This window comes from Calonectris borealis, chromosome 1, assembly GCF_964195595.1.
Source record: "Calonectris borealis chromosome 1, bCalBor7.hap1.2, whole genome shotgun sequence".
NCBI classification, from domain to species: domain Eukaryota; kingdom Metazoa; phylum Chordata; class Aves; order Procellariiformes; family Procellariidae; genus Calonectris; species Calonectris borealis.
The window spans coordinates 187,509,118-187,535,259 of NC_134312.1; the positions used below are offsets into that span (position 1 = coordinate 187,509,118).

The 26,142-nt window shown below is 39.6% G+C and overlaps 2 protein-coding genes across 2 annotated transcripts; one reads left to right on the forward strand and one right to left on the reverse strand.

Moving 5' to 3' along the window:
• Nucleotides 1-318: 318 nt before the first annotated feature.
• CCDC122 (coiled-coil domain containing 122) lies at nucleotides 319-9,147 on the reverse strand. Its single transcript, XM_075139843.1, has 4 exons — nucleotides 9,034-9,147; nucleotides 6,289-6,687; nucleotides 5,016-5,132; nucleotides 319-483 (listed from the first exon to the last, which is right to left on the reverse strand). The coding sequence occupies exons 1-4, from the start codon at nucleotides 9,145-9,147 to the stop codon at nucleotides 319-321; spliced, it is 795 nt and encodes a 264-aa protein (XP_074995944.1).
• Nucleotides 9,148-17,020: 7,873 nt separating this feature from the next.
• Nucleotides 17,021-24,064, forward strand: LACC1 (laccase domain containing 1). Its single transcript, XM_075139399.1, has 5 exons — nucleotides 17,021-17,839; nucleotides 18,907-19,088; nucleotides 19,570-19,735; nucleotides 21,579-21,804; nucleotides 22,304-24,064. The coding sequence occupies exons 1-5, from the start codon at nucleotides 17,272-17,274 to the stop codon at nucleotides 22,476-22,478; spliced, it is 1,317 nt and encodes a 438-aa protein (XP_074995500.1). The 5' UTR covers nucleotides 17,021-17,271; the 3' UTR covers nucleotides 22,479-24,064.
• Nucleotides 24,065-26,142: the final 2,078 nt, after the last annotated feature.

Here is a 26,142-nt window from a genome sequence, read left to right on the forward strand (position 1 = left end):
GAACTCCTCAAATCTTATTTGGTTGACTTCAAATGACTTGTTAGATAAAATTGGCACATGTTTTGAAAACACCTGGAAATGTTAATAACTTTCTTCCTGAACAGCCTCTGGCTACAGTAAAAAAAAGCAAAGTTATTCCAAAGCATTACAGATTGAGCACAGCCTAGTTTAGGCCACAAAATGAAAGGGAGAAAAACTTTAAAAAGAAAGAAATCACTGAGCTCTGGCCCAGAGCTATTTACTATTTGTAGTATTTCCAGAAAAAAAGCTCCTCTGTCTGGAAAAGATTACCCACATTATAGCTTTGTTAGATTTGTTTTATATGCTACTTTGTAACTCCACTACTCCAAGACACTTTCTGAGTTCTGCTGCCTTCTTCTCCAACTGCTGAATGTTCCAGTGCCATTGTCTTTTATTTGAATGGAGTTTGTTCAGTTGGCAATGCAAACGTTTTAGAATAGCATCATATCTTTTATTCTGTACCTAATAAAATAGAATAAAATTCACTTCAAAATTTCTTTCAAGTAAAACTATTTACAGATGTGGGTTCAGCTCACCTAACCCTGTCTAAGTGTAGATTCTGACATTTGACCAAGTCATTCCATGTTCACTTTATAGCTACTGAAGAGACACCGACATCTAGGAAGCAATTCATCCGACTTATTTCAGATATCTGCTTTAGGACAATATGAATCGTGCCTCTCTTTCCCACTAAGGGAGTGAAAAGCTCTGTCCCACTAGGAGCTCAAGTGAGGAGTTCAACGTGGGTACCTGCTCTGTAGATGTCTAAAATCTAACAACGTAAATCCCACCCAAAGAGTCAGCATCTCACAGCTGTGGCAACACTCTGTACATGGAAGATTTCAGGTTCCAGAGTGAGAGGTGAGAAAGGAAGAAATTTTCATTCTTTGACAAGTGTGTTTGGGTATAAATTAGGATACAAATGAGGTAACCTAAATGGCTGTAGTAGCATCTTCACTGTTGCACTGCACTTAAAAAGGTATGTTCTTAGAAAGGCAATACTGTGGCAATGCAGTACTGTATCAGTTTTGCCCTCATTGCTGCCTTATGTGAAGAATGGCTGCTGCAGACAACCCTCTGAAGATTTGCATTCTGAAGTGTAAAAGCATGAAACATTCATTATAATAAAAATTGAAATAATGGGCATTCACTTAATGAAAATTTGGACTTACTTACCCTAGTTTGAATGGCATATGAGTTGTAGTGTATAATTATTCTAGTGTCTGCTTATTGAAACATTATTACACTGTATTTAGCATACATGTGATGGTGTACACCTGCATCAGAACTACAGCATTGCCAGTGACTTCCTGTGAGTCTTGCTGCCTAAATTTCACGTATAACTAACTCCTTCCCTCACTAATGTTTTATAAATTACATTGCCTTCTTTTACTCGTGATGGGTTGCCTTTCTACATGTTGCCTGGCACTCCACGATAATCCTTCACAACTTTTTGAGGGATGTTGTCAGATTCACTCATCTGAATGAGTGCTTGCAGGGTCTGAACATCACTAGGACTGTGTTTTATGACAGTGAAACACCTATGATCAATATTATCTGCTTTTTTTAGAAATGTGTCTCTAGCGTCATTACTGGGAACTGCCTGGCACATCTGCTGAGGCAGGGAGCACTAATACCCTTACTGGACAGAGGGGAGGGAGAACATTGCTCTTTTTACCAGGCCTTGTGTACATATAAGTTAACCATTAGAAAAAATTGTCTGGGCACTCATGGAATCTCCACCACTGGGGTCCTTCAAGGACAGGATAGATAAGCATCTGCCGAGAATAATACAGCCACACGCTGATGTGGGGGAAAGAGGGTGGCAGGGGAATAGACAGTCTTTTGAGCTTTCTTTTTCTCATTATTTTTACATAACAACCTATTTTCTATTATTTGTGGATGTTTTGAGTTAGTCTTTATGACTGAAGCCTTGTCTCTACAGAGGTAACCACCCTGATTTATTCTTGACATCCCTGTCTAAGGCAGGGAACAGGCTCTGCTCTTCAAGAGATGGGTGGTGGGGCTGGTGCTCAGGAAAGGGAGTGGAACAAGGTCTACAAACTCCTTAAAAGTCCATCAGTACCCTGCCTGATAAGAAGCATCCCAGTTATGAATTAATTGTAGGGTTTATTAATTAGCAATGTCAAATCATAGACTTCCTTTGGAAAAAGGAAGCTTAGGCACAAATTTCCTTGCAGAAAGATATTCATCAATAATTTTTAACCTTCCAAAATTCAGCTGCTTTAGAAAGGCATTCTGAGTTACATTCCTGCACGATGTGCTTAGGTGGGGAAATCTTTGTGGGAAACCAGAAATAATACTGAGGCGAAGTGGGAACACCAGGGCTGTGAGAGTCAGTCCATTCTGTTTGAGTGCCAGCTTAGCCATGAATGAGGTTTCAACAGGAATTCTGTAAGCATTTAAGTATAGGACTGTATAGGCACAGACTTAGATGAGTGCTTAAAATCGTTGCTGAATCAAGGCTCCAGGACTCCTGCAGTAACAGCAAACTCATTAATCAGATGCGATGACTTGCTTGTATCTGGAGGCTCAGAAACCTGGGAGCTCACATACTCTTTGCAAATTTATGAATCATAGAATCACAGAATGGTTTGGGTTGGAAGGGCCCTTCAAAGATCATCTAGCTCAACTCCCTGCCATGGCCAGGGACATCTTTCACTAGATCAGGTTGCTCAAAGCCCTGTCCAACCTGACCTTGAACACTTCCAATGATGACTTCTCTGGGCAAGCTGTTGAAGTGTCTCGCCACCCTCATTGTAAAAAAAAATCTTCCATATGTCCATTCTAGATCTACACTCTTTCAACCATTTAAAATTGTTGCCCCTTGTCCTGTCGCTACAGGCCCTGGTAAAAAGTCTTTCTTTCTCCATCTTTCTTACAAGCCCCCTTTATATATTCAAAGGCCGCAGTAAGGTCTCCCCGAAGCCTTCTTTTCTCCAGGCTGAACAACCCCAACTCTCTCAGCCTTTCTTCATAGGAGAGGTGCTCCAGCCCTCTGACCCTCTTCGTGGCCCTCCTCTGGACCCACTCCAACAGGTCCATGTCTTTCTTGAGCTGAGGACCCCAGAGCTGGATGCAGTGGTCCAGGTGGGGTCTCACCAGAGTGGAGTAGAGATGGAGAATCACCTCCCTTGACCTGCTGGCCATGCTTCTTTTTATGCAGCCCAGGATATGATGGGCTTTCTGGACTGCAAGTGCACATTGCTGGGTCATGTCCAATTTTTCATCTACTGATACACCCAAGTCCTTCTCTCCAGGGCTGCTCTCCATCAATTCATCACCCAGTCTGTATTGATATTGGAGATTGCCCCAATCCAGATGCAGGAGCTTGCACTTGACCTTGTTGTACCTCATGACGTTATAAGGAGGCCAGTTACTTTTGGCCCATGCAGTGCTAGAAGCTGAGAACCCATGCAATATGTAAAAGTCCTATGATAAGCGCTGAAGTCTTGAGGTGGGGTGAGTCTGCAGATTAAGACACCTAGCTTTAGAGGTGTATGTGTGACCTACATGTCTACATTCCTGTTTTGATCAATAGAAATCTAGTCAATGCACCCTATAAAGTCTAGAAAGACCAGATTATGCAGCTCACCCTACTGAAAACACCTACCTATGGCCAACTGAACTGATCTCTAGACTACATCAACTGCACTGACTACACCTTCAGTGATTATAACGGGAACCTGTCTGACTCATATGTAGTCCCCTGCATTCAAATAATCACATTTAGGTGTCAGCAGTCTGTAGCTGAATCCCACCACTGCAGCTCAATGGAACCTCACCCATGTGTCTAGTACCTCACTTTATTCCCATGCTTGGCTTGAGTATTCTTCCCTGAGTTGTGCTGAGGACAGCTGGGTGTTAATGTCTCTGCCTGTCCTTTGCCAGTTTTTATATTAAAAATCAGATTGTTTTCCAGAGAGCTCTTAATAGAAAATAATACCCTGAAAGATTCTGTTTTTAAACCTGCTTTCTTCTGAGACAAAAAGATCGTATAATCCAAATAACTGAAGAACAGGTTAACCTTCACTATTTAATTAAATTGATCTCAATAACAGAACAGAACATTATTTTTAGGCTGCCTAATTTCACTTTGGGTTTAGAGAACATTTTTAGGAGGATGTTGCCTTAATAATAATTTTCTCAGATGCTGAATAGCATAGACCTATTCTAAAGTGGCTGTGTTTTGCTTTTCAGTTTAAAAATTCTCTGCTGTTCCCTATCACATGAAAAATGATTCTTTTTTTCCTCCTACATTTTACAGTGGGTAATAGAGCTAACCTTAGATCACTTAATCTTTATATTATCAAGCTTTGCTCATTAAATTTTGTGGCATTTATTTGAACTAACAAGATAAACGATGTGAAACTTCCAGACTAAAACCATTTAGACATACAAAGTATTTTAGAAAAGAACAAAATGTAAAATACAGTTCAATTATTTAAAAAGAGAAGGTTTTAACTATTTATCAGAATTTTATCTTGGCAGCTAATTAGGAGCTGCTGTGTTATCCCTAATTTAATGTCAGGTCAAATTAGGGAGATTCATGGGAAGTCCATTTTCTTGGTGCAATTGATTCTCCCATTGATGAGTTATCAGGAACCATGCGACAAGTCATGAATAATCAAGTCAGTAGTGAATTTTAAAGTATTTCAAAAGTATTACAGAAATAAAAAACGTGCATTTTGCTTTACTACCATTCAGTGACTTCTTTCTTTTCAGGATATAACTCCAAAACTCCTTCTTAAAAGACTTAAAAAAAATGTTCTTAACTTCAATTTTTCTCATGATAGCAATTAAGTTCTGAATTTTAGCACAAATATCAGTATCAAGAATTTAAGATAGCATGGTTACTGTATATACTTGAATAATGTATGGCCAGCAATGGTGTATAAAGTACTTCAAACTTCATTTGCACTACCTGCATTCTGTCAGGAGAACTGTAATTATATTTTATTCAAATGACTCACCTCAATTTCTTTTCTAAGCTTAGCATGCATTTTTTTCTCTTCTTCCAGCAAATTTGTTTTTTTATTGATGAACTCTTTCAGTGTTGTGATTTCCCTTTTTAAAAGTGTAATTTCTTCCTGCAGATGTAAGTCAAGACACAGAAATCCCCTCCTTAAGAAGTTGCACAGTACATCTATTAAACTTATTAAAAATGTCACATTTTAACATTAATAGAGACGAGATAAAGACCTATAATAAAAAATTTCACATTAAAAAAATTAATAATAATTTAATAAATAATAATTTAGTAATTGTAATTGCAATTAATTAAAATATTTATAACACGGCTTTAGATAGTTAAGAAGATACACTCTTGATCTGAAATATGCAAACAACTACAACAATACAGGAATTTTAACGCATTTTGGTGGTCTTAATTGTGTTTAAAATGTAATTTATTGCAAAATCAAAGAATATTTAATGTAATATTTGAGATGTATTTTTCTTTCTCATAGGGAAATACAATGTTAATGAGTCTTTATTTATCAGTATTTAAAGGTTTGCTTGCATAACCAAGTTTTCGTCAATTTACATGAAGAGAGTAACACCAGATTTTCAATAATGCAAGTTGCATCAGAGTTGAAATCTGTGACCCCATTTCGACTTCATACTTGTGTTTGTTCATACATTGGTAAAGTTTTGTGGTGAAAAATTCCTACATGGTAGTTTTTAATAGGTATTGCAATTAGGGTCACGTAAAAACAACAGTGTTAGACTAGAATACCAAAACAAATATATTTTTCCCCTCTCCTTTCTATCACCATCTCATCAAATCTACCTCCTGTTGGCAAACAGCTCAACTCTAGTTTGTTACCTGATGGCAAAGTTAAAAGAATACTGTGCTCTTATATGAAAAATGTAACAACACGGCAATGTTTCATAGAATTCTGAAAAGTGTCCATGTAAGTTTATCCAAGAACCCAAAGAAGCCCACAAATAGTCTGGCAATGATATAGTTTAATTTACAGCTCTGTAATTTTTTTCATAGCTGAGTTCATTCGATCACAATAGAATGAACCTGACTTTTACAAGAATGTACAGATAACAATGGCTGATGATTTTTTTTACTGAAGTAAAAATTTCTTCAATTAATGTAGCATTATAAATTACCTATATTGCCCGTAGTCAGTCCCTCACAAACTGTAAACATATTAGACAAAATAATCATATTAGTTAAACTATGCCAAAATTATTTCGCACAAAAGGAAAAGAATCAAAGAAGAAATATAGTACCTGCACTTGTTTTATTACAGATCCTTCTGGATTCTGAAGATCACGTATTAACTCCTCCTTCTTTGTCTTTAATTCTTTAACAACAGCTTTCTTTTTAGCAAGCTCAATCATAACTGGCATTTTACTTTCCATCTCCCAAAAGAGATGTTTATGAGCCTTTATTTTTTCCCGATATTCATTATTTCTTGCAAATGTCATCTCAAACTCTTCTTGTACTGTTTCTGCATCATGCCTCAGCTTTAAATTTTCAGAATATAGGGCTCTGACTTGGGCCTCCAGATTTTCACACTGATATTTTGTCACTTCTATGGCATCATCTTGCAGATACATTTCCCTTTCTGTCGTTTTCGTTTCTAACAGAATAGAATCCATTTCTTTTTCTAGTTCCTGAAACCTTGCCTGTAAAATATTTCAGTGTTCACATAAGAACATTTTTTGAGATACTAGGTATCTAGTAATTTATATTTATTTAACAGTCTTCTTTTTCACTTGTTTAATGTGGCTTGAATGGAAAATTAAGGCTTCCATTTCGTAAAATCACACCTCAGAGGCACAATGCAAGAATACTAGCTTAGACTTCTCCCCTTAGACTGACTCTAAAATATGAAATAAAATATCCTTGAAATTACTTTAAATTCCTCATATTTGCAAGATACATAGGATGTGACAGATCAAACCCAATGTTTGTTTAGAGCTGAAATCTGGTTAAGTCCTAATCAGACTAAAAATAACTAATGATGCCAAAAATCACTTACAAACCCACACAAACACATAGATGGGTGTTTGGAGTGATGGAGATTAACTAGCCTGTTCTATTGGAGTTTTTTATCCCACCTTCATCACAGTAGTATTTGAGAGTAGGATTAATCCCAGCTATTTTTCACCCCCTAAGAAATATGCATCTGGTCCTAAAAAGGCCTCTACATCTTCTCATTGATGAGAAGTGACCAACTCCAGGAAGTAGTACTTCAACCCACTGTAAGAAATCACAGAATCATAGAATCATTTAGGTTGGAAAAGACCTTTAAGATCATTGAGTCCAACCGTAAACCTAACACTGCCAAGTCCACCACTAAACCATGTCCCTAAGCACCACGTCTACACGTAAATCTAAGATGGGAGGGCTGAATTGCTGCCTCAGAAATGTTTCTCTCTCTCTGATGACTACCGAGGGAGCCTAGATGACTAATACAGGCTTAACATCTGACTTGTAGGTGATGTAAGCTAGCTATGATGACTCCCACCCAAAGTAACAGCCAACAGTAGTGCATTAAGTGAGAGAATTAGCATCGTGATTTATGTCACCTATTATCTTTTCCCTAATGGAAGCATTACAAGTGCTATGAAATCTCTTATTCAATGTCTTGAACAGATTAAGACATTATTAACTGTTAAGAACAAAAAGTTTCTGTGTAACTTCTAATTTGGAATCTCGGGCTACAGTTTTAGCAGGATTTGCATCACTGCCAGCCACCATTTACTGAAGACAGGAAAGCAAAAGATCTTAATCGCAAAGATCTTCAATTTTGGAAAGGAAATTATTGTTTTCCATGTCTTCTGTGACATGCACACATGGGAATAGATGTAAAGATGAAAAAGCAGTTCTGCATTCTGACTTTAAGTTCCTAATTATTCAACTTTGCTGTTCTGCTAATGCTAATGTTTGTATGGAATTTCCTAGGGTTTGGGCTTTTTTGAAAGAAAAAGGAAAAGGTGTGGAAGAGGAAGAAAATAAATAAGCTAACTTAATTACCTAGAGCTTTAAAGTTCCGAGGGTTTTTTTGAAAAAAGATACCCTTTTTTAAATTGTTTGATCACAAATTAATTGTTGCAGCATCATCATACTATATTATGGGATGGTATATAATTAGGAGAAAGCTTCTTGCAAGGTGTGGCCAGACAATTGACATTCCTAAGCAATAAAAGTTTTCACTGCTCCTTCAAAGAAGTTATCTTTGTACAAAATTTTAAACCTCAATTATCTCAGTCGTAGGTCAATTCACACTTTAGAACTGGAACTCTACTATTTCCGTTTGCATTCTCCCATGCTCAAAAATGCCTGAACGCTACTGTGTCTTTCCTCAGACTTAAATGTAAGTGTCTCAATAGAAATTTGATCTCAAAGGTTAAATAATAATTGAAAGCTTAATTTCTGTGATTAGAACCGAAATGATTACATAATCTTCACGAAAACTACATGTATCCAGTGTTCTACAAAATATTACTAAATAAAACCAGTATGTAATGACTATTTAGGACACCCACTTCAAACACACAGAAAAAAGTATTTTGTATGAAAAAGATGCTAAGAAAAAATGATAGAGTATAGTGAAAATCTGCCAAAAAGGATGCTTTTAAAATCCTTTTTTTCCATTAATTTCTCAGGAAATCAGTGTGAAAAATTCAAAGAGCTCTAACTTTGTATTGAGTTTTTGTGGGTTTGCTATCTCAGTGTTTATTGGGGGTTGGTTTGGTTTGTTTTTTTCAAAATAAAAAAATAAAAGCTTCTGGTTTAACCTACTCTAATGAAGTCTCAGCTATGTTGCAGCCTTACAAATAACAATACACATACACAGTTTTGGCTAAGCCTAAATGCCCCACACAGGAACAGAACAGCTGCCTTACACTTAAATGAAAACACCCTGAAAAAAATGAAGTACCATCAGCTTCTCTTGTACGTAGGAATACTTCCTCATCTAATGAAAAAATTAAATGAATTAAACTACTCCAGACAAGGCTTATTACCTGCAACTGGAAAAGAACTGTTTTGCTTTTTTCTATCTCTGATGCTTGTGAATGCTGCTGCTCTGCCACTTGTTTTACAACTTCACTTAGTGATGCAGAATTTTGCTTGGCCATTTTAGGCAAAAGTGCAGAACTGTAAGGACATAAAAAAGAAGTGAATTGTTTTATCACCATTCTATTTAATTCCTAACTGCTAATGAGAGAACAATATTAAGGCCTTTCCTATGGGATCCCAGATCAATACATTTTTTCATGTGGTTCATTTTTTATTAACAAGAACAGGTTACTGATGAGTGGATGCTCAAAGCAAATGATCGAGAATTAGAACCCTTTCACACAGAGTTTTATAAAATAAAGTATTGCAATGTTCCTTCTGCTTTATAAAATAAGGTATTGCAATGACTTCTCCACAGGTCAGATCCTCAGTTTGTGAATACAGTCATAGCTCTTAAAAGCATCTTAAGAGCATCTTAAATGCATGAAAGCATGGTCTCATATTTAGCCTGAATATTTAAATTATTGTAACAGCGATTACAGTTACCATATGCAACTGCCTACTGTATCAACTATTAAACTATCCTTAATGTAAGAGAAACAATGTTGAGAAAGCTGTATCACTGTAAAGATCGCCCCCCAGTGATTAAAAAATATTTAGCCCTATTTTTGTATCACTTTCGATAGAATACGTTATTGAAGAAAATCTGTATTGTTATATAAAATGACATCGAACTCTCAAGAAAATGCACTTGAGTCTGGCACAAGTGCATCTGCAGGCCCAATATATTAAAATGGCACGCAGATGACGCACGAACTGTGCCTGAAGGTTGGTAGTCTTGACTAGGAAACCGCATCTATCATTTTATGTTTAGGGCTGTTGCAACGCTTGTCCTGGCACCGCTCACTTCTCCCCTCTTATCCCGCTCAAGCACTCCGCACCCCTCAACACCAAGCAGGCCTGCCACTGCCGCACAGAGTCCCGAACCCTCCAAAGGCGCTGAAACGCCAACAGAGCACAGCCAGGCGACGAGCCCACCCCCTTTCGCTACCAACCCGCTGCGGCTGGGCGAGGAGGGAGAGCAGCGCCGGCCACCCCCTCACGCAGTCACATCCCCTCAGAGCGGGGGGCTGCAACGGCCGCCCCGCCCCCGCCCCTTCCCGCCCAAACCGCCGCGCGTGCGGCGCCCGCCAAGGGCCAGGGAGCGTCTGCCAAGGGCCGGCCCCGCGGCGCGGCGTGCGGGTCTTAGGGAGCGTCGGAGAACTCCAGTGAGGGAAGGCGAGCGGGCGAGGCGGCGTGAGAGGCCGTCAGCGGCGGCCAAGGGGCATAGAGAGCCGGGAGGGGGGGCTGTCCCCCGCAGGAGACGGAGCGAAAACGGAGGGAACAACTCATCCTGTCGGAAATGGGTGGGTGCTTCGCGGTGGGGCCCGTAGCGGCAGTGCGGCCTGGCTCGCCCTGTGGCTGAGGCAATTTTGCTTAGCTTTTTTTCACTTCTGAGTTCCCCAAGTTACCTAATTCATTGTATTAAACTGCATTTTCTGTCATAATTTGTTAGTGTTTGATATACGCTGCAGAGAACGTAAGTTTTGCTGAGCACCATTAGGTTACGAGGAAGAAGAAACGTGGCCCAGTTTCTCCTGCCGTACACCGTGGCCTGTTTTATAACCACGGACTTGCCTCGTGCCCATTCGTATTCCTCTGAACTCCAGGTTAAGGAATTTTAACCCTAAGTCCCACAATTTTTGTAATTTAATTGCTCATCTTTGCGTACGATCTGTTTATTTCACCCCTTTTTTGAAATGGTAAAAGCTGAATATAATACTTCAGCTGGAGATGTAATATCAATTTGTCATTTTTCAATATTGTTTTGTATCCTGGATATTTTCCGACCTTTTCCTTATCCTTTCTCAGCATTCTGCACCAAAAATAACCCCAGTAATTATTTTCTCTTAGTCTGTTTGAAGGAAAGAAAATGGTTGTGTTGGTCTCTCTCTATCAAGTCCCCCGTTAATCTTTAATAATCTAGTTCAGGCTCATTTGACAGCGGGGTAGAAAGCCTCAGAGATAACTGATTTCTGCAGACTTCATGAAAATAGGTGTCTGGGTGGGGAAGGACAAGACCCACATTGGTTCCCTTGGGGAGGGAGAGCCAGAAGGATTCAGCTCTCATCCCTCTGCCCAGCATACGCTAGAAGGAAAAGCAGGAGGGGAAATGGTGGGGGACTCCCGAGGTGTGTTCTGGACCTGGCAGAAATGTAGGTTTACTGGAGCTGAAGGGAAGGGAGGAATAGGGGACACAGGACAGAAATTCACAGGAAATCTGATTTTATTAATTCCTCTGTTCATGAAAAAATTACTTTTTTTTTTTCTTTGTCCTTTAGTTGTCATATACCTCCTTGCCATGACTGATTTTAGCACAGTTGAGAAAACGTATTTATTATCATACGGTCCTTGGACAAAGCCTGATGCATATCCCTAATTCCTTCACTTGCCTTTTGACCTTTGCATTTTCCTGTCAAAATGTTCAGACTCTTTTACAGAGCTCTGCGAAATTGCTGACTGCTCCGAGGAGAAACTGGCATCCTCATTTGGGGCCTGTGGCCCTGAAGACTGGCCTCTCATAACCTCTCTATCTGGGTCCTTCTGAATATACTTTTTCTTGACTGACTGCCAAATTCTTCACTGGAACATGCAGTTACAGCTCAGAAAAGGAAACTCTTTCAGCCTGCACAAGTTTTCCTTCAAATTCTTTGTGTTCTTGTTCTGTTTTGCTATGCTGTACATTTCTGAATCTGAGATTGTGCAAAGCTGATGCATTAGAACGTGATTACAGCAGCGAGTTACATGGCAGGGTTAATGCTGCTTCCGGGTTTAATGCTACCCAGGCACTTAATCATGTTGGTGCCTTTCAGTACAGTTTGTTATTTCCTGTGGATACTGACAGCAACAAAGCAGGGTCTAGTGATAAAGAAGAAATACAGGTTCCCACTCCAATCTTTCCTAGAATAGGAGTTTCCATCTTGTACAAATCAGCTGTCAGCAAGATTGACAGTGAGAAGTGAGATATATAAAGCTGGTAATGTGTGTTTATATCAGATGATCTCTTTCAAGAGTTTAAAAGGATTGTCTACCTGTGTAAGTAATTTCCCGGGTTTTAAACTTTGAGTTTGTTTATGAAAACTGCATATACTTCAATATTTTCATTGTAAGTGCTGATTTCGGTTTCTTCAACCTTGCCTAAATACCCCTAAGTTAAGAGAGGCAGAATGTTTTATTTTAATCCAGTTTAAGAGGTTTTTATGTATTTCTTTTTTTTCACTTTTTTTTTGTCTTTGGTGTTGTTGACATTTTATTACAGATATGCTTTTATCCCTGTTCATTTGAGCTGCTTTAATGACCTGTTTTCTTTCTCTGGGCATCTCTCTCTGGCAGATGTTAAATTTTATTTCTTGCCTTTTTAATTTTCTCAAAACAATGTCAGTTCTCTGAGTTTCTGTAAGAAGATAAGGCGACCAGTAGGATTCAAAGATGCAGGAAATTGCCAGCAATCTTGTCTTGACCAACAGTGAGCTTTTAGAATTAGATTTCTGGGGTTTTTGAAAGTTGCTTTTCGGATCTTTTTTCTACCCTGAGCTGTCTCCTCTCTGCAGCCTGGTTTTATTTCCTTCACTGTTTCTTTTCTGTATTCACTTTGCCTTTCTCCTTTTCACTCTTGTAAACCTCCTCACCTCTCCTCTCGTTATCTGTCATTTTCTTTGATTTTCTTTTTCTTGATGTCTGTGCAAGAGAATCTTTTTACCCTCCAAATCTTTGTACTGACAGAGTTTCAGAGAGTGAGCGAAACAGCTAGTGGGTGGCCTTGGCTTCAAGTTTGTGCAAGTATTTGCCTTGCATTGTGTACTGAAATGAGCAACTCCCTAATAAATGCACTTAATCTTTCCTGATGCAGTTACGTGCAGTGAGACTTTCTATGGAACACTGGGACTGTAGAGCATGTTACTTAAAATCTGAGTAACCATGAATGCATTTCTTATAAGCTAAAACATTGCTGTGCTTGGCAAGCCTGTATTTTGAGAAGGGTTTTGTTTGGGGGACTTAGAAAGCAGTCAAAAAATTTTATTATGACTGTGAGCAAATTTACTTCTGACACCACTGACCTCAGTAGGACTCTGTGATGCAAAACTGGAGGGATACGAGGGTGAATCAGCCCTATTGTTTCTCTGTGTACATCCCAATAATTGCCCCTGTGGACTTTTTGCAATACACACACAACTTAGTAACAATGTAGGCAACTACCTCTCCCTCCAGGAACACTTTCCTTCTACCCTTTCTTTGGTGGTGTTTTTCTGGGGAAGTATGAGGACAGCAATGAACTCTACTTACCTTCCACTACTGACATATGTGAAGTGGAGCAATAATCTGTTTTTCCACGTAACCAGGCAGAAACACCTGGGTTGGAGTAGCCGCAGTGCCTGTCGCCAGGGTATGAGTAGCCGCAGTGCCTGTTGTGGGGGGGGGTAGGTCTCTGGATGGTATTCTTAAATAGTTGTTTAACCCTAAACAAGACCTGAACCACATTCAGGAGACATAGCAATAGGAACATGCTGGTTTGAACATCCCAAGGATATTCAAAATTCTCAAGAACTATTGTAAATAGCCTGAAGGAGAAAGGGAAGGTGAAGGAGCGGGGGAAGTGCCCCCCCAGTCTGCCCCATAAATTGGTTCTCCAAGGAGAAAAGGTGTCCTGGTTTCGGCTGGGATACAGTTAAATTTCTTCCTAGTGCTGTGTTTTGGATTTAGTATGAGAAGAATGTTGATAACACACTGGTGTTTTTAGTTGTTGCTAAGTACCCTGCTAGTCAAGGACTTTTCAGCTTCCCATGCTCTGGCAGGTGCACAAGAAGCTGGGAGGAAGCATAGCCAGGACAGCTGACCCAACTGGCCAACGGGGTATTCCATACCGTATGACGTCATGCTCAGTATGTAAATAGGGGCGTGATTGAGGAAGTAGCGATCGTTTTTTCGGTATCAGTCGTTGGGTGGTGAGCAATTGCATTGTGCATCACTCATTTTGTATATTCTATCTTTTTTTTTTTTTTTCCCCCTTCCTTTTCTGTTCTATTAAAAACTGTCTTTATCTCAATCCACAAATTTTACTTTTCTTTTTCTGATCTCTCCCCCATCCCACTGGGGGGGGGAGGGGGGGAGTGAGTGAGCAGCTGTGTGGTGTTTGGCTGCCTGCTGGGTTAAACCACAACAAAAGATAGAGTGTAATTATTAATAGTTTCCGAGAGATGAATCCCGAGTTACAGAGATGATGGCAATGGTGAGTACGAATACCAGATTAGTCTCACAACCAATAATTTTATTATATCATCTCATAAACCAGCGTTACACAGTGCAGCAAAATGATAACCTTGACCCAGTTCCCAGCGGGTATAAACAGCACAACAGGCAACATATGCTGCAAGTAAAGTATTAAATAACACAACTCGGAGAGCCAGTACGACAACTTTGAGAGCAAATAAATCAACATTGTGACCAGCAACTATTAAACCAATACAATGAATGCTTATAACAAATTTGCCTTAATACGCTCTGCTCAGATCTGTCATTATCTCAACCCTTCATGTCCCATGTTGGACACCAAAAGGACTGTTGTGGTTTAACCCGGCAGGCAGCTAAACACCACACAGCTGCTCATTCGCTCCCCCCCACCAGTGGGATGGGGAGAGGATTTGTGGGTTGGGATAAAGACAGTTTAATAGGACAGAAAAGGAAGGGAAAATAATAATAATGATAAAAGAATATAAAAAATAAGCGATGCACAGTGCAATTGCTCACCACCTGCCAACCAATGCCCAGCCAGTTCCCAAGCAGCAGTCTGCCTCCTTCTAGTTTATATACTGAGCATGACGTCATATGGTATGGAATATCCCTTTGGCCAGTTCGGGTCAGCTGCCCCGGCTGTGCCCCCCCCCCAACTTCTCGCTGGCAGGGTATGAGAAGCTGAAAAGTCCTTGACTTTGCTAAGTTAGGTAGTGCTAAGTAAGCACTACTTAGCAACAACTAAAACTTAAGTGTGTTATCAACATTATTCTCATACTAAATCCAAAACACAGCACTATACCAGCTACTAGGAAGAAAATTAACTCTATCCCAGCCAAAAGGACAAGCCCTCTATTGTACTGTCTTTGCTGGGGCTATTTGCTATACCTAGACTGGGATCATGTCATATTCTTACAAGCCTCCCACAGAGAGTGTCAGGGTAGGGAAGGAAATATCCTGATTTCCCAAGTCATGGTCTTTGGCATGAGTTTGTTTCAACACTGTTTTCTTAGCAAGCTGTTTTCTCTAAAATCTATTATCAGCTGTGTGCAAATAATACTTTGAGCAAAATCAAGGGTCATAAATTCCCTGGCAGATGCTTTTATCTGCTGTCACATTTTGATACTTTTAGTTCACCTGTTTTGATAGTCACTAATTAATCTTTGTAAGTGTTCAACTTGCAGAAAGGAAAACATTTTCAGTCAGGATTATTTTTCTTCCAGTCTGGGGGAAAGAACAATGAAGAAAATACAGAATGTTTTCTGTAAAACCTACTCTGAATAAACGATCCATTAAAACCAGAAAGGTCTTTGACCTCTCATTTGAGTGTAGAAACTCTGGGAATCCATTGTCAATCATAAAATGCCAAGGAGGACACCAAGTTCACCATAGTGGCAGGCCTCAAGTACACAGAGAAGCAGTATTTTTGCAGGATAATGAAGTGCTGTGAAGCCAGAGCATGCATGTAGTTACAGGAGAATGAGGACTTGGGGCAGGAAAATAGTGTCAGGCATTATCTGATACGGTTAGTTCTGGTAGCAGAGCATTGGTTTCAAAGACTTAAAAGACTCTCAAGTCCTTTGTTCCTGCAAAGATATTAATTTTCCTGCAAAGGAATTAATATTCATGCATGATTTGTTACTGTACAAAAAATGGTGGTGTTAAGGAATACTCTAAATGATTATGGGGTCTTACAACTGGTGATAAAGCTGCATGCATTCCTCCTAGATCAAGCACAATGCTTAGTCATGAAATCTGAATAGCTGTCTGTTCAAGGTTCCCAAAGCAAAGGGATCTAGTCTTTTGTTCAGACCACTGGAGGCTTGCACTGGAAACTGAAAAATTATCAGAGACAGAGAAAAGAAAGTAAGACACTTCCTAGAGGATATGTAAAATAGGTTCTTATAGCAACAGAGGGAGGACGTTTCCACAGGTAGGCAGCCTAGCTGGGCTTGGACCAACAAAGTCCAGAAAAGGAAAAAAAAACCACCAAAACTGGAATTACACCACGGGCCATAAGACAAGCTGTGAACTACAGGATGATTTTAGATAAGCTTAACGTTCTTGATTTCAGAGCAAAGAGTGCAGCTACCATAGTGAAAAATCTGAAGCAGGAAGTTCTGCACAGTATTATACCATTTTCATTTAGTTCTGTGTACTTTTTGCGTTACTAGGTGAACTTTCAGTAACCTGTGCTGAGATCCTGAGTTCCTGAGTTCCTCCTGAAAAGAAGAACTGTACCAATCATGTGCCCCTCCACACAGAAGTCAGAAATTAGCAAGTCAATACTTTTGGTCACGCAAAAGGGAGAAGTGCAAAAAGTCTTGTGAAGGCCAGTGGGAAAGATATCATTGTGCTCACAGCCCAGCACCCCTGCTGCCAGGAGGGGTAGCAGACATGAGCTCCACCTCAATGATAAGTGTGTAAAATGCCTCCAAAAAATTGTTACAGAAAAATCCTCCAGTCCCAGCAAGCTGGGAGACCTCTGTATTTGGTTCCTCTCATGGGAGCTGGAGGAGGGCCCAACAGTCAGAGGTCAAGAAGATCCATTAGGCTAATCTGGGTTAATTGTTTCAATAAATCTAATGTTACCTACTAACCTTTTATCATCCCTGACCTGGGAAAAAAACTGAGGTAGGCGGGGTGGTAGGGAAATACCTAAATACCTAAATAAATACATAATAAATCCCATTTCCGCTACTTTTCTTTTGCTGCAATTCCTTTTGATGCAGTGAGGAAATCCTAAAACGGTAATTACTGCTATGCCATCTTCTCTACAAAGTATCACTGCATGCATTGCTTTAATAAATTAATTCTGTGTTTGGACTAATGATGCTGTCTTGCCTTTTTGTTTGTTTTTCATGTTTTGTTACTCACTACTTGGCAGTTGTAGGAATCTTTAAATATCCTGGAATATGGTGGAAGCAGTACTGATAGATCTGTTCAGCCTACCAGCCAACTTGCAGAACAACATCCAAGGATTACTATGTAACACACTGGAAACTATTGAGAAATGCTCTTCCATCCCTGCTCCATTTGTTTATGTCATGTGTTGCCAGAGGCAGGGGAGTGAAAGGAACAGTGAACAAGAGTCCTCGCTTCCAGCTCTGAGAGATTTTCAGAGTCTGAAGAAAAGACTGGAGGTGGTACATGCTCTGACTATAGCTGCTGCTTTGTACACCATCAAACAAAGACTGGATGAAAAAGACTTAAGCATCATTAAAGTTATTCTCCCTACCATAAGAAAAGACTTAATGAAAGTATATATAGACCATCTCTTTACAGCAGTCTACCAGTTTGAATTTGAGGATCTACAGGTGGCATCTGATTGTGAGAACCTACAGATAGCTGAACCTCGGAGTGAAGAGCAAACACTTCCTACGCAGGACGTGGCGCTCGTCCGAAGTGAGATTCAGACGTACTTGGAAAGCCTGCCGAGCCTGAAAGGGGAGCTCACCATCCTCAGATCTTTCCTGATCCCAGGTAAAGAGAATCCCAACTAATAGATTTTACGGAAACCATTCCCAAGCATACTTCTTCAAGGGAATTTCAAAATGGGTAAGATTTGGAAATATCTTCAGGCAGCAAATAACTCTATATGATGTTGCAATAGTGTATCATGTCTATAAGAGGGGGAAGTGTCTATAGAGATACAGCGAAAGACTGGCAAGTCTGTTCCAGATCTGGGGCATGATAGAGGAAAGAGAGGCCCAAGTTTAGTGAGAGCATTACTGCAGACAGTGAAATCTCTTCCCCTCTGTGTGGGAATTACACACTTTGAGAGTTACCATCATCTTCTGGAAAGGCAGGACGGGAGTTTCTCCTTGTCTGCAGCCTCACGTGTGCCTGGTTAATCAGGCTGATGTCTCAGGGTCCCTGCCATGGCATGACCCAGTTTACTGTAGCATGTCTCTCAAGCGATGTGATTATGGGGTCTCATGATTCAGCGGATTCAGGGGAAAGGTGCAAGGTTTGCTACTGCAAAAATTTGGAACTGTCTTTCCCTAAAAATATGGCTGAAATGATCAAGAGCCTGAGAGGAACATGAGTTACGTAAAGCCATCTTTGCCTTCGTTCTGCTTCAAGTTTTTGACTGTGACTTTGAAAGGACCACATTACATAAAAGAGATTTTGAATCATCTTATAACCATCTGATTATGTTACTAAGCTTGTCAGCTATTAAGATAGCAAAAATACCAGTTGTGGGATTATCTAGAACATTTGTTTAGAAATCTACTCTCATTTTCCTCGGTGAGTTACCTCTTCTCTACGGTTTGCGCTACAACTCTGCAAAAAGTCAGGCTAAATCTGCCAGGACTCCTTCTTGCTCAAACCCTTCTAACTTGGCCTCAGAGGATTATGATTATGAGCAAGAAGAAAACTTAGAATCCTTAAATTTAAATGCCACAGCTAAATACAAGGTAAAGCAATACTCCACTTGATTGGCTGATTCCAGGTCTCTTCAGCATAAAACCATGTTATGTCTGGACTGGTCTTGCGTTGAAAGCAATTGTTTGTTGTCTTTTTTGCCTTTTTGCCTTTTTTGCCAGATGATATCTTCCTACATGGCTTCACCACAAGGACAGGTGGCATCTCCTACATACCAACTCTAAGCTCCTGCAATCTCTTCAGCAGTTCCAAGCGGAGGGACCCACAAGTTGTTGTTAAAGAAAATCTCCGCAGGCTAGCTAATGCTGCAGGATTTAACCCAGAAACCTTTCACAGAGTCAAGGTATCTTATCAAACAATGGAGTTATGTAAATGGATCAGATCTTCCTTCATGTATCACTGGCTAAAACTGTAGCCATTATTCTTATCTTTCTCAGCAAAGACTTGTGAGAAGCAGAACAATTAAAACATTTATGCTGGCAATTTATCTGTGGGAATCGCCATCCAAACTATCAGCCATTTGGCACTATATGGAGAAGCAGCACTGTTTCTTCCAAGTATATTCTAACATTTAACTTACCACAGAGTAGAATAATCAGATAAATGATCAGAGCAGTTTCTTTTAAAAGAAAAATACACCACCACTTCGATGGTGGCTTTCTACTGATACATCTGCATGGCATTTGAACACGGAGTGCCTGATTTCCATGCATAAGCAGTTGGTGCAGAAGAGTGTTTCATGCCAAAGAAAAATCCTTGCATTAGTTACAGCTGGGTTTTTTTGCTGCCATATCACTGTCCATGTTCTGATTTTGTCTTGACAGATTGATCACGCTAATGCTGTGTGTATTATGGGAAAGACAGAGCCTGACAGCTATGATGGAATAGTTACAAATCAGAAAGGTGTTACGATAGCAGCTCCAGGGGCTGATTGCATACCTGTACTGTTTGCTGATCCTGTCAGAAAAGCCTGCGGTGCTGCTCATTCTGGTAGGAATTTTAAATCATGGTGATCAAAATAACTAGGATACCACTGGAAAGGGAGTTTTGGACTAAGGATTACAAATTAGCAACCAAAGGAGCACTGAGTGGGAATGAATAAATGCAAGATCACATAACAATATAGACCCTGACCTGTTAAGTTTGTATCCTGCCAAAACAAGATTAGTCTTGAGAATAGTTTGTTTCCGAAGCTGTGTATATTTTTTAAATTTTATAACAGTAAGAATTATTATTTATGTATTTATATATTTATTTTTCTGATCTGGCAGCCAAAAACAAATAAATTTTTTTTGTGCTCTGTCTAACTTCATATGTAAAAAACGGCTATAAAGCCAATGCCCCCAATAATAATTTTGGATCAGAAGAAATATTTGTCTGACTCAAACCAAATGAGAATAACACTGAAGCAGGGATGGTTAGCACAAGCTGGGGTTATGTCTGACTTCAGAAGATGTCCCGACTGTTAGGCTAGAATACATAACCTGTGGTGACATTTTCCTACTGGGGCTGTTTCATTTTATAAAAAAGTCTGCATTTATGAGGTCAAGGAGAATGCACAGCTGAGAGTTTCTCCTCAGCTTGGATGCTAGTACACCCCTTGATATGGTAGGAAGCTTCACCTCTGCCTAGAAGTTGTGAACACCACCTAATTCATACAATTCTTCATGCATTCAATAAATAAGCCAAAATAAATTCAAATTTGTGAGTCATCATAAGATGATCAAAACTTTGACTTTCCTTCAATAAAGTTGTGCCCCCCCACCCCGCCACGTGCCTAGCAAGCTTAGGTTAGAGAAAGTGAGAGGAATGATAATTGTGGCATGTCTGTCTGGGAGGAGAGGGTTGTGGTTTCTAATGGAGAGAAGGGATGGAGAGAGTTTTATCCACTCTTGAAAGTTTTAAGAGTTTTATATTGTAAGTGTTTAAACCTAATTATTGTAAAATATTTAAATCTGTAGTTGCTCCTTTCTCTGCTGCCTCTTCATTTATCTAGTCCCTAACACATCATACTGTTCCCCTAACCCACACCGCAGCCTTCTCCAAGCATACTTCCCAGCTCTAGCCTGAACTCCTACCTTCCATCTCCCAAGTTTTGGCCTTCATTCCCACATCACAGTCCTTGCCAGCCTTCCAATTACCTTTTCCTAAATCCTTTCCTTCCTGTCCAACCCCACCTCAGTTCAGTTTGACTTGAACACATGATGCTATGTATACAAATAAAGACAATTACATATAAGGTCATCTCAGTCTTTGGATGTAGAAAAGCAGAGAAAAAGTTATTAGCATATTCTATCCTTTGGTATGACGCACTCCCTGTGCAATGCAAAGTCTTCCTGGGACTCAAACTGAGATATGAGAACTCAAAGCTGAGATTTCTTCTATCTATTCCAAAAATGCCTCTAGCTTGATCCTCTTTTTTTCCTAAAATAACACTAAAATGATTTTCAGCATATTATAAAAATACACTTCTGACTGTAACATATTTCTGTTGTCATATTCCCATGTAAATGTTTCAAGCACAGAGGAGCTGTAAGGTACGCTCTAGTTGCCCAAACCAGGACACTGGGAAAAAGGAATTCTGGAATCCTAATCTAATTCTTCTCTCTAGTTTCCGTCGCCACAAAATGGTGATACCAGCAAACTGATAGTTGTTAATGTGTTGGGTTGTTTTTTTTTAAAAAACAATTATTTATTATTAGATATAATGATTTATTTTTAGGTATAAATATATCTATTAATTTGTACCTTTAATAATAGCATATATTTTAGCTACTATAAAATTAAAGAGACAATTTATACAATTTTTTTTCCAACCTCTCATTTCTTATAGGATGGAAAGGCACGTTGTTAGGAGTTTCTATGGCCACAGTAAATGCTATGGTATCTGAATACGGCTGTAATGTGAAAGATATCCTTGTGGTGCTAGGCCCATCTGTAGGACCTTGCTGCTACAAACTTCCTCACGAATCAGCGAAAGAATTTCACAGAATTGATCCAAAGTGTGTGAGACTATTTGACTCTGCAAATCCTTATATTGATATTAGAAGAGCAACACGGTAAGCCTACTGAGTGCATTTCCATGACATACAGGGTTTTTTTTGTGCTGAGTAGACTCAGCGCAAAAGAACAAAAGGCTAATTCCACATTGGTTATCAATTATTATATTGATATTTTATTATCCAGCATTATTATGGTGGGGGTTCTCACCATCTTAAAATACTCTATAGTACTTTGCAGATCAACAAATGATACCTCTGAATGAATGATATCTGCTCACCCTGGCTGGGTTTCAATTATTATTTTACTGTTATATTTTTAGTTTATGGATTATAGACAAATGTTCAAATTAAATGTGGTTTTATTGGTTGCAGAAAAGCAATTATTTTAGTATAATACTGGAAAAAAGAAACAAAAGAAAAGCAAATAAAAGTCCCAACCACAATATTGGCACAGTTTATTCAGTTGGTACTTGAGGTGCTGCCTGAATGATAGTGTCTTAAGGAATATGTGGATGTACAAAAACTGTTGTTTTCTGTTTCTCTTTCTTTCTTTAAGGATTCTTCTGGAGAGCGGTGGGATTCTTCCTGAGAACATCCAAGATGATTCTGTCACAGACCAGAACCAAAATATCACTTTCTGTACTGCGTGCCACCCTGATAAATTTTACTCTCACTTTCGTGATGGCACTAACTTCGGGACACAGATTGGCTTCATATCAATCAAAGACTGAGATAGTCTCTTACTCTCAAGTAGTATTTAGACAATAAATCTGGTGCATTGCCTGGCATCCCGCTCTCCTCATAGACATTTTTCCTTCTCCCTTTCACAGACTTGGAATAGGGAATTCATGGGTCTTGAGATTCTCTTGCTTCTTCCCTTCCCTGCCATTCTGAGGCAAGAAGAAATGTGTAGTGTGTAGGGCCAATAATTCTGGTGTGAGACAGGGTATAAAGGAAATAAGGACAACCCACACCAGTGACAAAGCCCTTGTGCGAGACCAGATGCAAGCTCCCATTGTCTTGCCTTCTTGACCAAATATATCCCAGAAATCTCACTGTCTTAACGTGGTGAAAGCACAAAACCCCGAAGTGTTCATTAGCTTCTGGATGAGACTTCTGAATGAAGTGTGACATTACTGATATAGGAAGGGAAGCCTATATCGCACATTAACTGTTTAAGAACACCCAACTTTGGTAGTTTCAGCTGAATGGTTAGCCTTATGGAATTGTGTGCCTAGGATTGTTTTTCTTCTTTAGATTACTTTAAAGAAGAGCTCCAAAACACTTACAGGACATTTCACTTTCAAGTTATTTTCCAGAGGAGAAACAAGCAAGCTCCTTTGGGGCAGACATTGAAAATATATCAACTCTAACCATTCTGTATTTTTTGATTGTAAAAAAAGTAGGACTAAAACTCTTAATATGATATGACATGTATGTTAATATTTCCTCAGGATTTTTTTCTTTAAACTATTGGTGCTCTGCTAATGTCCATTAAGACAGTCTCAACAGTGCCCAGTTATTTAATAAAAATCTAAAAAGGAGAGTGAATTTAACCTCGGTTAATTTAGCATCAGTTAATTTTACTGACCAATAGTTCACTTACCTGTCTTGTTAAGCAAATTTTAAGTGTGCACTGTTTTGTTTTGGCCGTATAAAATTTGTTTCTAGACGTTGCAATAGACATGATAGTACCTGACACATAGACTGTGAGAGCTTCCTAATAGTTCCATCCAACAGTCAAGTCTAAAACTATGCTGACTGTAGCTTGCAGGGTTGCCAAGCACAAGCTTTGGGACAACTGTCCACAGGACGTAGTTTCTGTTTTGAATTCAACGATCTTTACCAATTCTAGACTTCTATGTCCACTAGAGGTCAGTGCTCGCTCACGCTGCACTCCCATCCCTGGCTGCACCGCACATACGGGTTTTCGAACCATGAATTTTGCAACGCGGTGTACGGCGTACGCTGCTACTTTTGCCTATATAATCATCTGCCAAGTTATTCTGGTGTCTGTGCTTGAAGAGTAATCTATTTTTCATTTTGTTGGGCTGTGATTCAAGCTGACCAAATTAGAACTTTCCTTGTCCTCTGCGATAACAGACTTTTTAAAAAACTTTCTTTTAACTGTGAATGGTATTTCTCTGAGAAGAGGCTGGTTCTGAGTATGTTACCCTCTGACTGTAACCATCTACCAAAAAAATACTCCCTTCAACTCTCCTACTTCTTCTTTAGAAATATTATTCCTCTTCTGCTGTAGCACTGCAGTCCTTGACAATAAAAATTCTTACCTTTTCAGTTACCTTTTAAAAACCTCACCATTGCTTTCATCATTCTTGGTTTCTTTTGTAACTTCACTGTGGTGATGTTCACAGCTGGGTTCAAACTGGAGGTTCAGGTTTCAACAGGGGCAACACTCACACTCCTCAACTTAATGCTGTCAAGCACATTACTGCACACCAGCTGATGGTGTGTATGGTATGTATATGTATTATGTGTATTATTGACTTATTCCAAATATAGGATAATATAATTATATGGACACTGACAGGCTTATCTTGCTGCATGAGGTAAAAAACCCCAACAACCTACCTTCACCTTTTAGTTCTTTCCCTTTGCCCCAGCATGTAAGTGTGAACCACTTTATGGGCACTGATTGACGTCGCAGTAAAGTGAGTAAGATGTCTTTCCTTCTGCTGTTTCTGCTGTGGGGGCAGCAGCACCACGTAGTCTTCAGTCCCTGCACCTGAAGCTCAGCCAAAGCTTTTCTGTCAGTGCCCTTCGCTTAACCCTTTTCCCTTGTGGATTAAGAGCATGCCGTCAAAAGCAGCTGAGTTACTTGGTTTTGCAAGGTACTGCTTGACAGCTGAAGCATCATAAGTGCCCATGTGCCTGCTGTTAGCCTATCTCACCTCAAAGATGGTTTTAAACCAATGCCTTTTACTTAGCAGTAAGTAGAAAGACCTTGCAGCCATGCTACTTACTGCAGTTCAAATGCTTAACAGTATATTAAGTCACAGTAACATGAGACTGATAGTAAGCCCTGGCTTGTTCATACCTGCTCAAGAATGACAGCAGTGACTTTCTGTTTAGAAAAATACCATTTATAGGTCACGGTAGGACTGTGCAAGCTGGAGAGCATGTCAGAATGAGCAGAAACACCAAAGGCTTTACCTTTTAGAAGACAAATGGTTACCACAATCATTGTTCATTATTTCTTTTACACTGAATTACCTAGACCGTAAACCTGTCAAGACAGGAAGCAGCCTTTTGTACATGGATTAGTGAGGTGGAGAACTCCACGACCAATAAGAAAATAATAAAGATGTTCAGTCCCCAAACCGGTTAGGCTCTGTATCATACAGAGTGTCTTTCAAAAGTCCTTGCTACATAGGCATTTTAATTCTGGTATTAAAAAAAAAAAAAAGTTTAGAGGAAGGGCATGATAAAAAGGAGACAAGGCTGTTTCGCATCTGTATTTATTTACTTTCATTATGGTTTAACCCCAGCCAGCAACTAAGCCCCACCCAGCCGCTCGCTTGCTCCCACGCAGTGGGATGGGGGAGAGAATCGGAAGAGTAAAAGTGAGAAAACTCGTGGGCTGAGGTAAAGACAGTTTAATAGGTAAAGCAAAAGCTGCGTGTGCGAGCAAAGTAAAGCAAGGAATTCATTCACTGCTTCCCATCGGCAGGCAGGTGTTCAACCATCTCATCTCCAGGAAAGCCGGGCTCCGTCACGCATAATGCTCACTAAAGGAGCCAAGCAGATCAGCCCTGATTCACCATCTCTAGGGAAGCTCTTAAAATGCTTCACAAATTGTTCAGCTGTAGCTACCTAATGATCAGATCCTATTTATTAACCTTGCCCATGAATTTATAGGCTGCATTTGCCCTATTATTTTTATTAAATATCATTGTTAATTATGATTGTGGTATGCCCTGAGGCGAGCACAAGACATGATCACATTGAATATTGTTTTTGATAGCTATTACTGTGCAATTAACATTTGTTGCTGTTGTAGATTCTGAATATGGGCCTCTTCATCTACATTTATATATTTGAATGGAGTGTACCAAAACATGTCTGAGAAAGGCTTTATTCACTATTCCAGTAAAACAGGACAACTCCAGCACAGACTTCTGGTTCCCGTGCCTGGGGAAGCAGTGTGCAACTTCAGAGGCACAGATCAAAGCCTGAGGTAACTAGTGAAATATTTATCCAAACTGTGGCATTTATTGCCACAGGTATGGCAAAGGTGAAAAATATTGAGGAGGTTAGATGAAAAATGTTTTTAATAAATTTGTAGAGGTTAGGTCCATCAGTGACTGCTAGTCTCTTTCTACTGACAACCCAAGGAGACAGGATGGGGGCTAGACAGTTCTTGGGCCAAGTTCT

Coding starts and splice junctions, on each gene's coding strand:
- CCDC122 (XM_075139843.1), bottom strand. CDS start 9,147: ATGGCCAAGCAAAATTCTGCATCACTAAGTGAAGTTGTAAAACAAGTG. Junction 6,688..9,033: donor CAGTTCTTTTCCAGTTGCAG/GTAATAAGCCTT, acceptor AATATTTTACAG/GCAAGGTTTCAGGAACTAGA. Junction 5,133..6,288: donor CTGTAATAAAACAAGTGCAG/GTACTATATTTC, acceptor TTACATCTGCAG/GAAGAAATTACACTTTTAAA.
- LACC1 (XM_075139399.1), top strand. CDS start 17,272: ATGGTGGAAGCAGTACTGATAGATCTGTTCAGCCTACCAGCCAACTTG. Junction 19,089..19,569: donor AAACCTTTCACAGAGTCAAG/GTATCTTATCAA, acceptor TTGTCTTGACAG/ATTGATCACGCTAATGCTGT. Junction 21,805..22,303: donor GATATTAGAAGAGCAACACG/GTAAGCCTACTG, acceptor TCTTTCTTTAAG/GATTCTTCTGGAGAGCGGTG.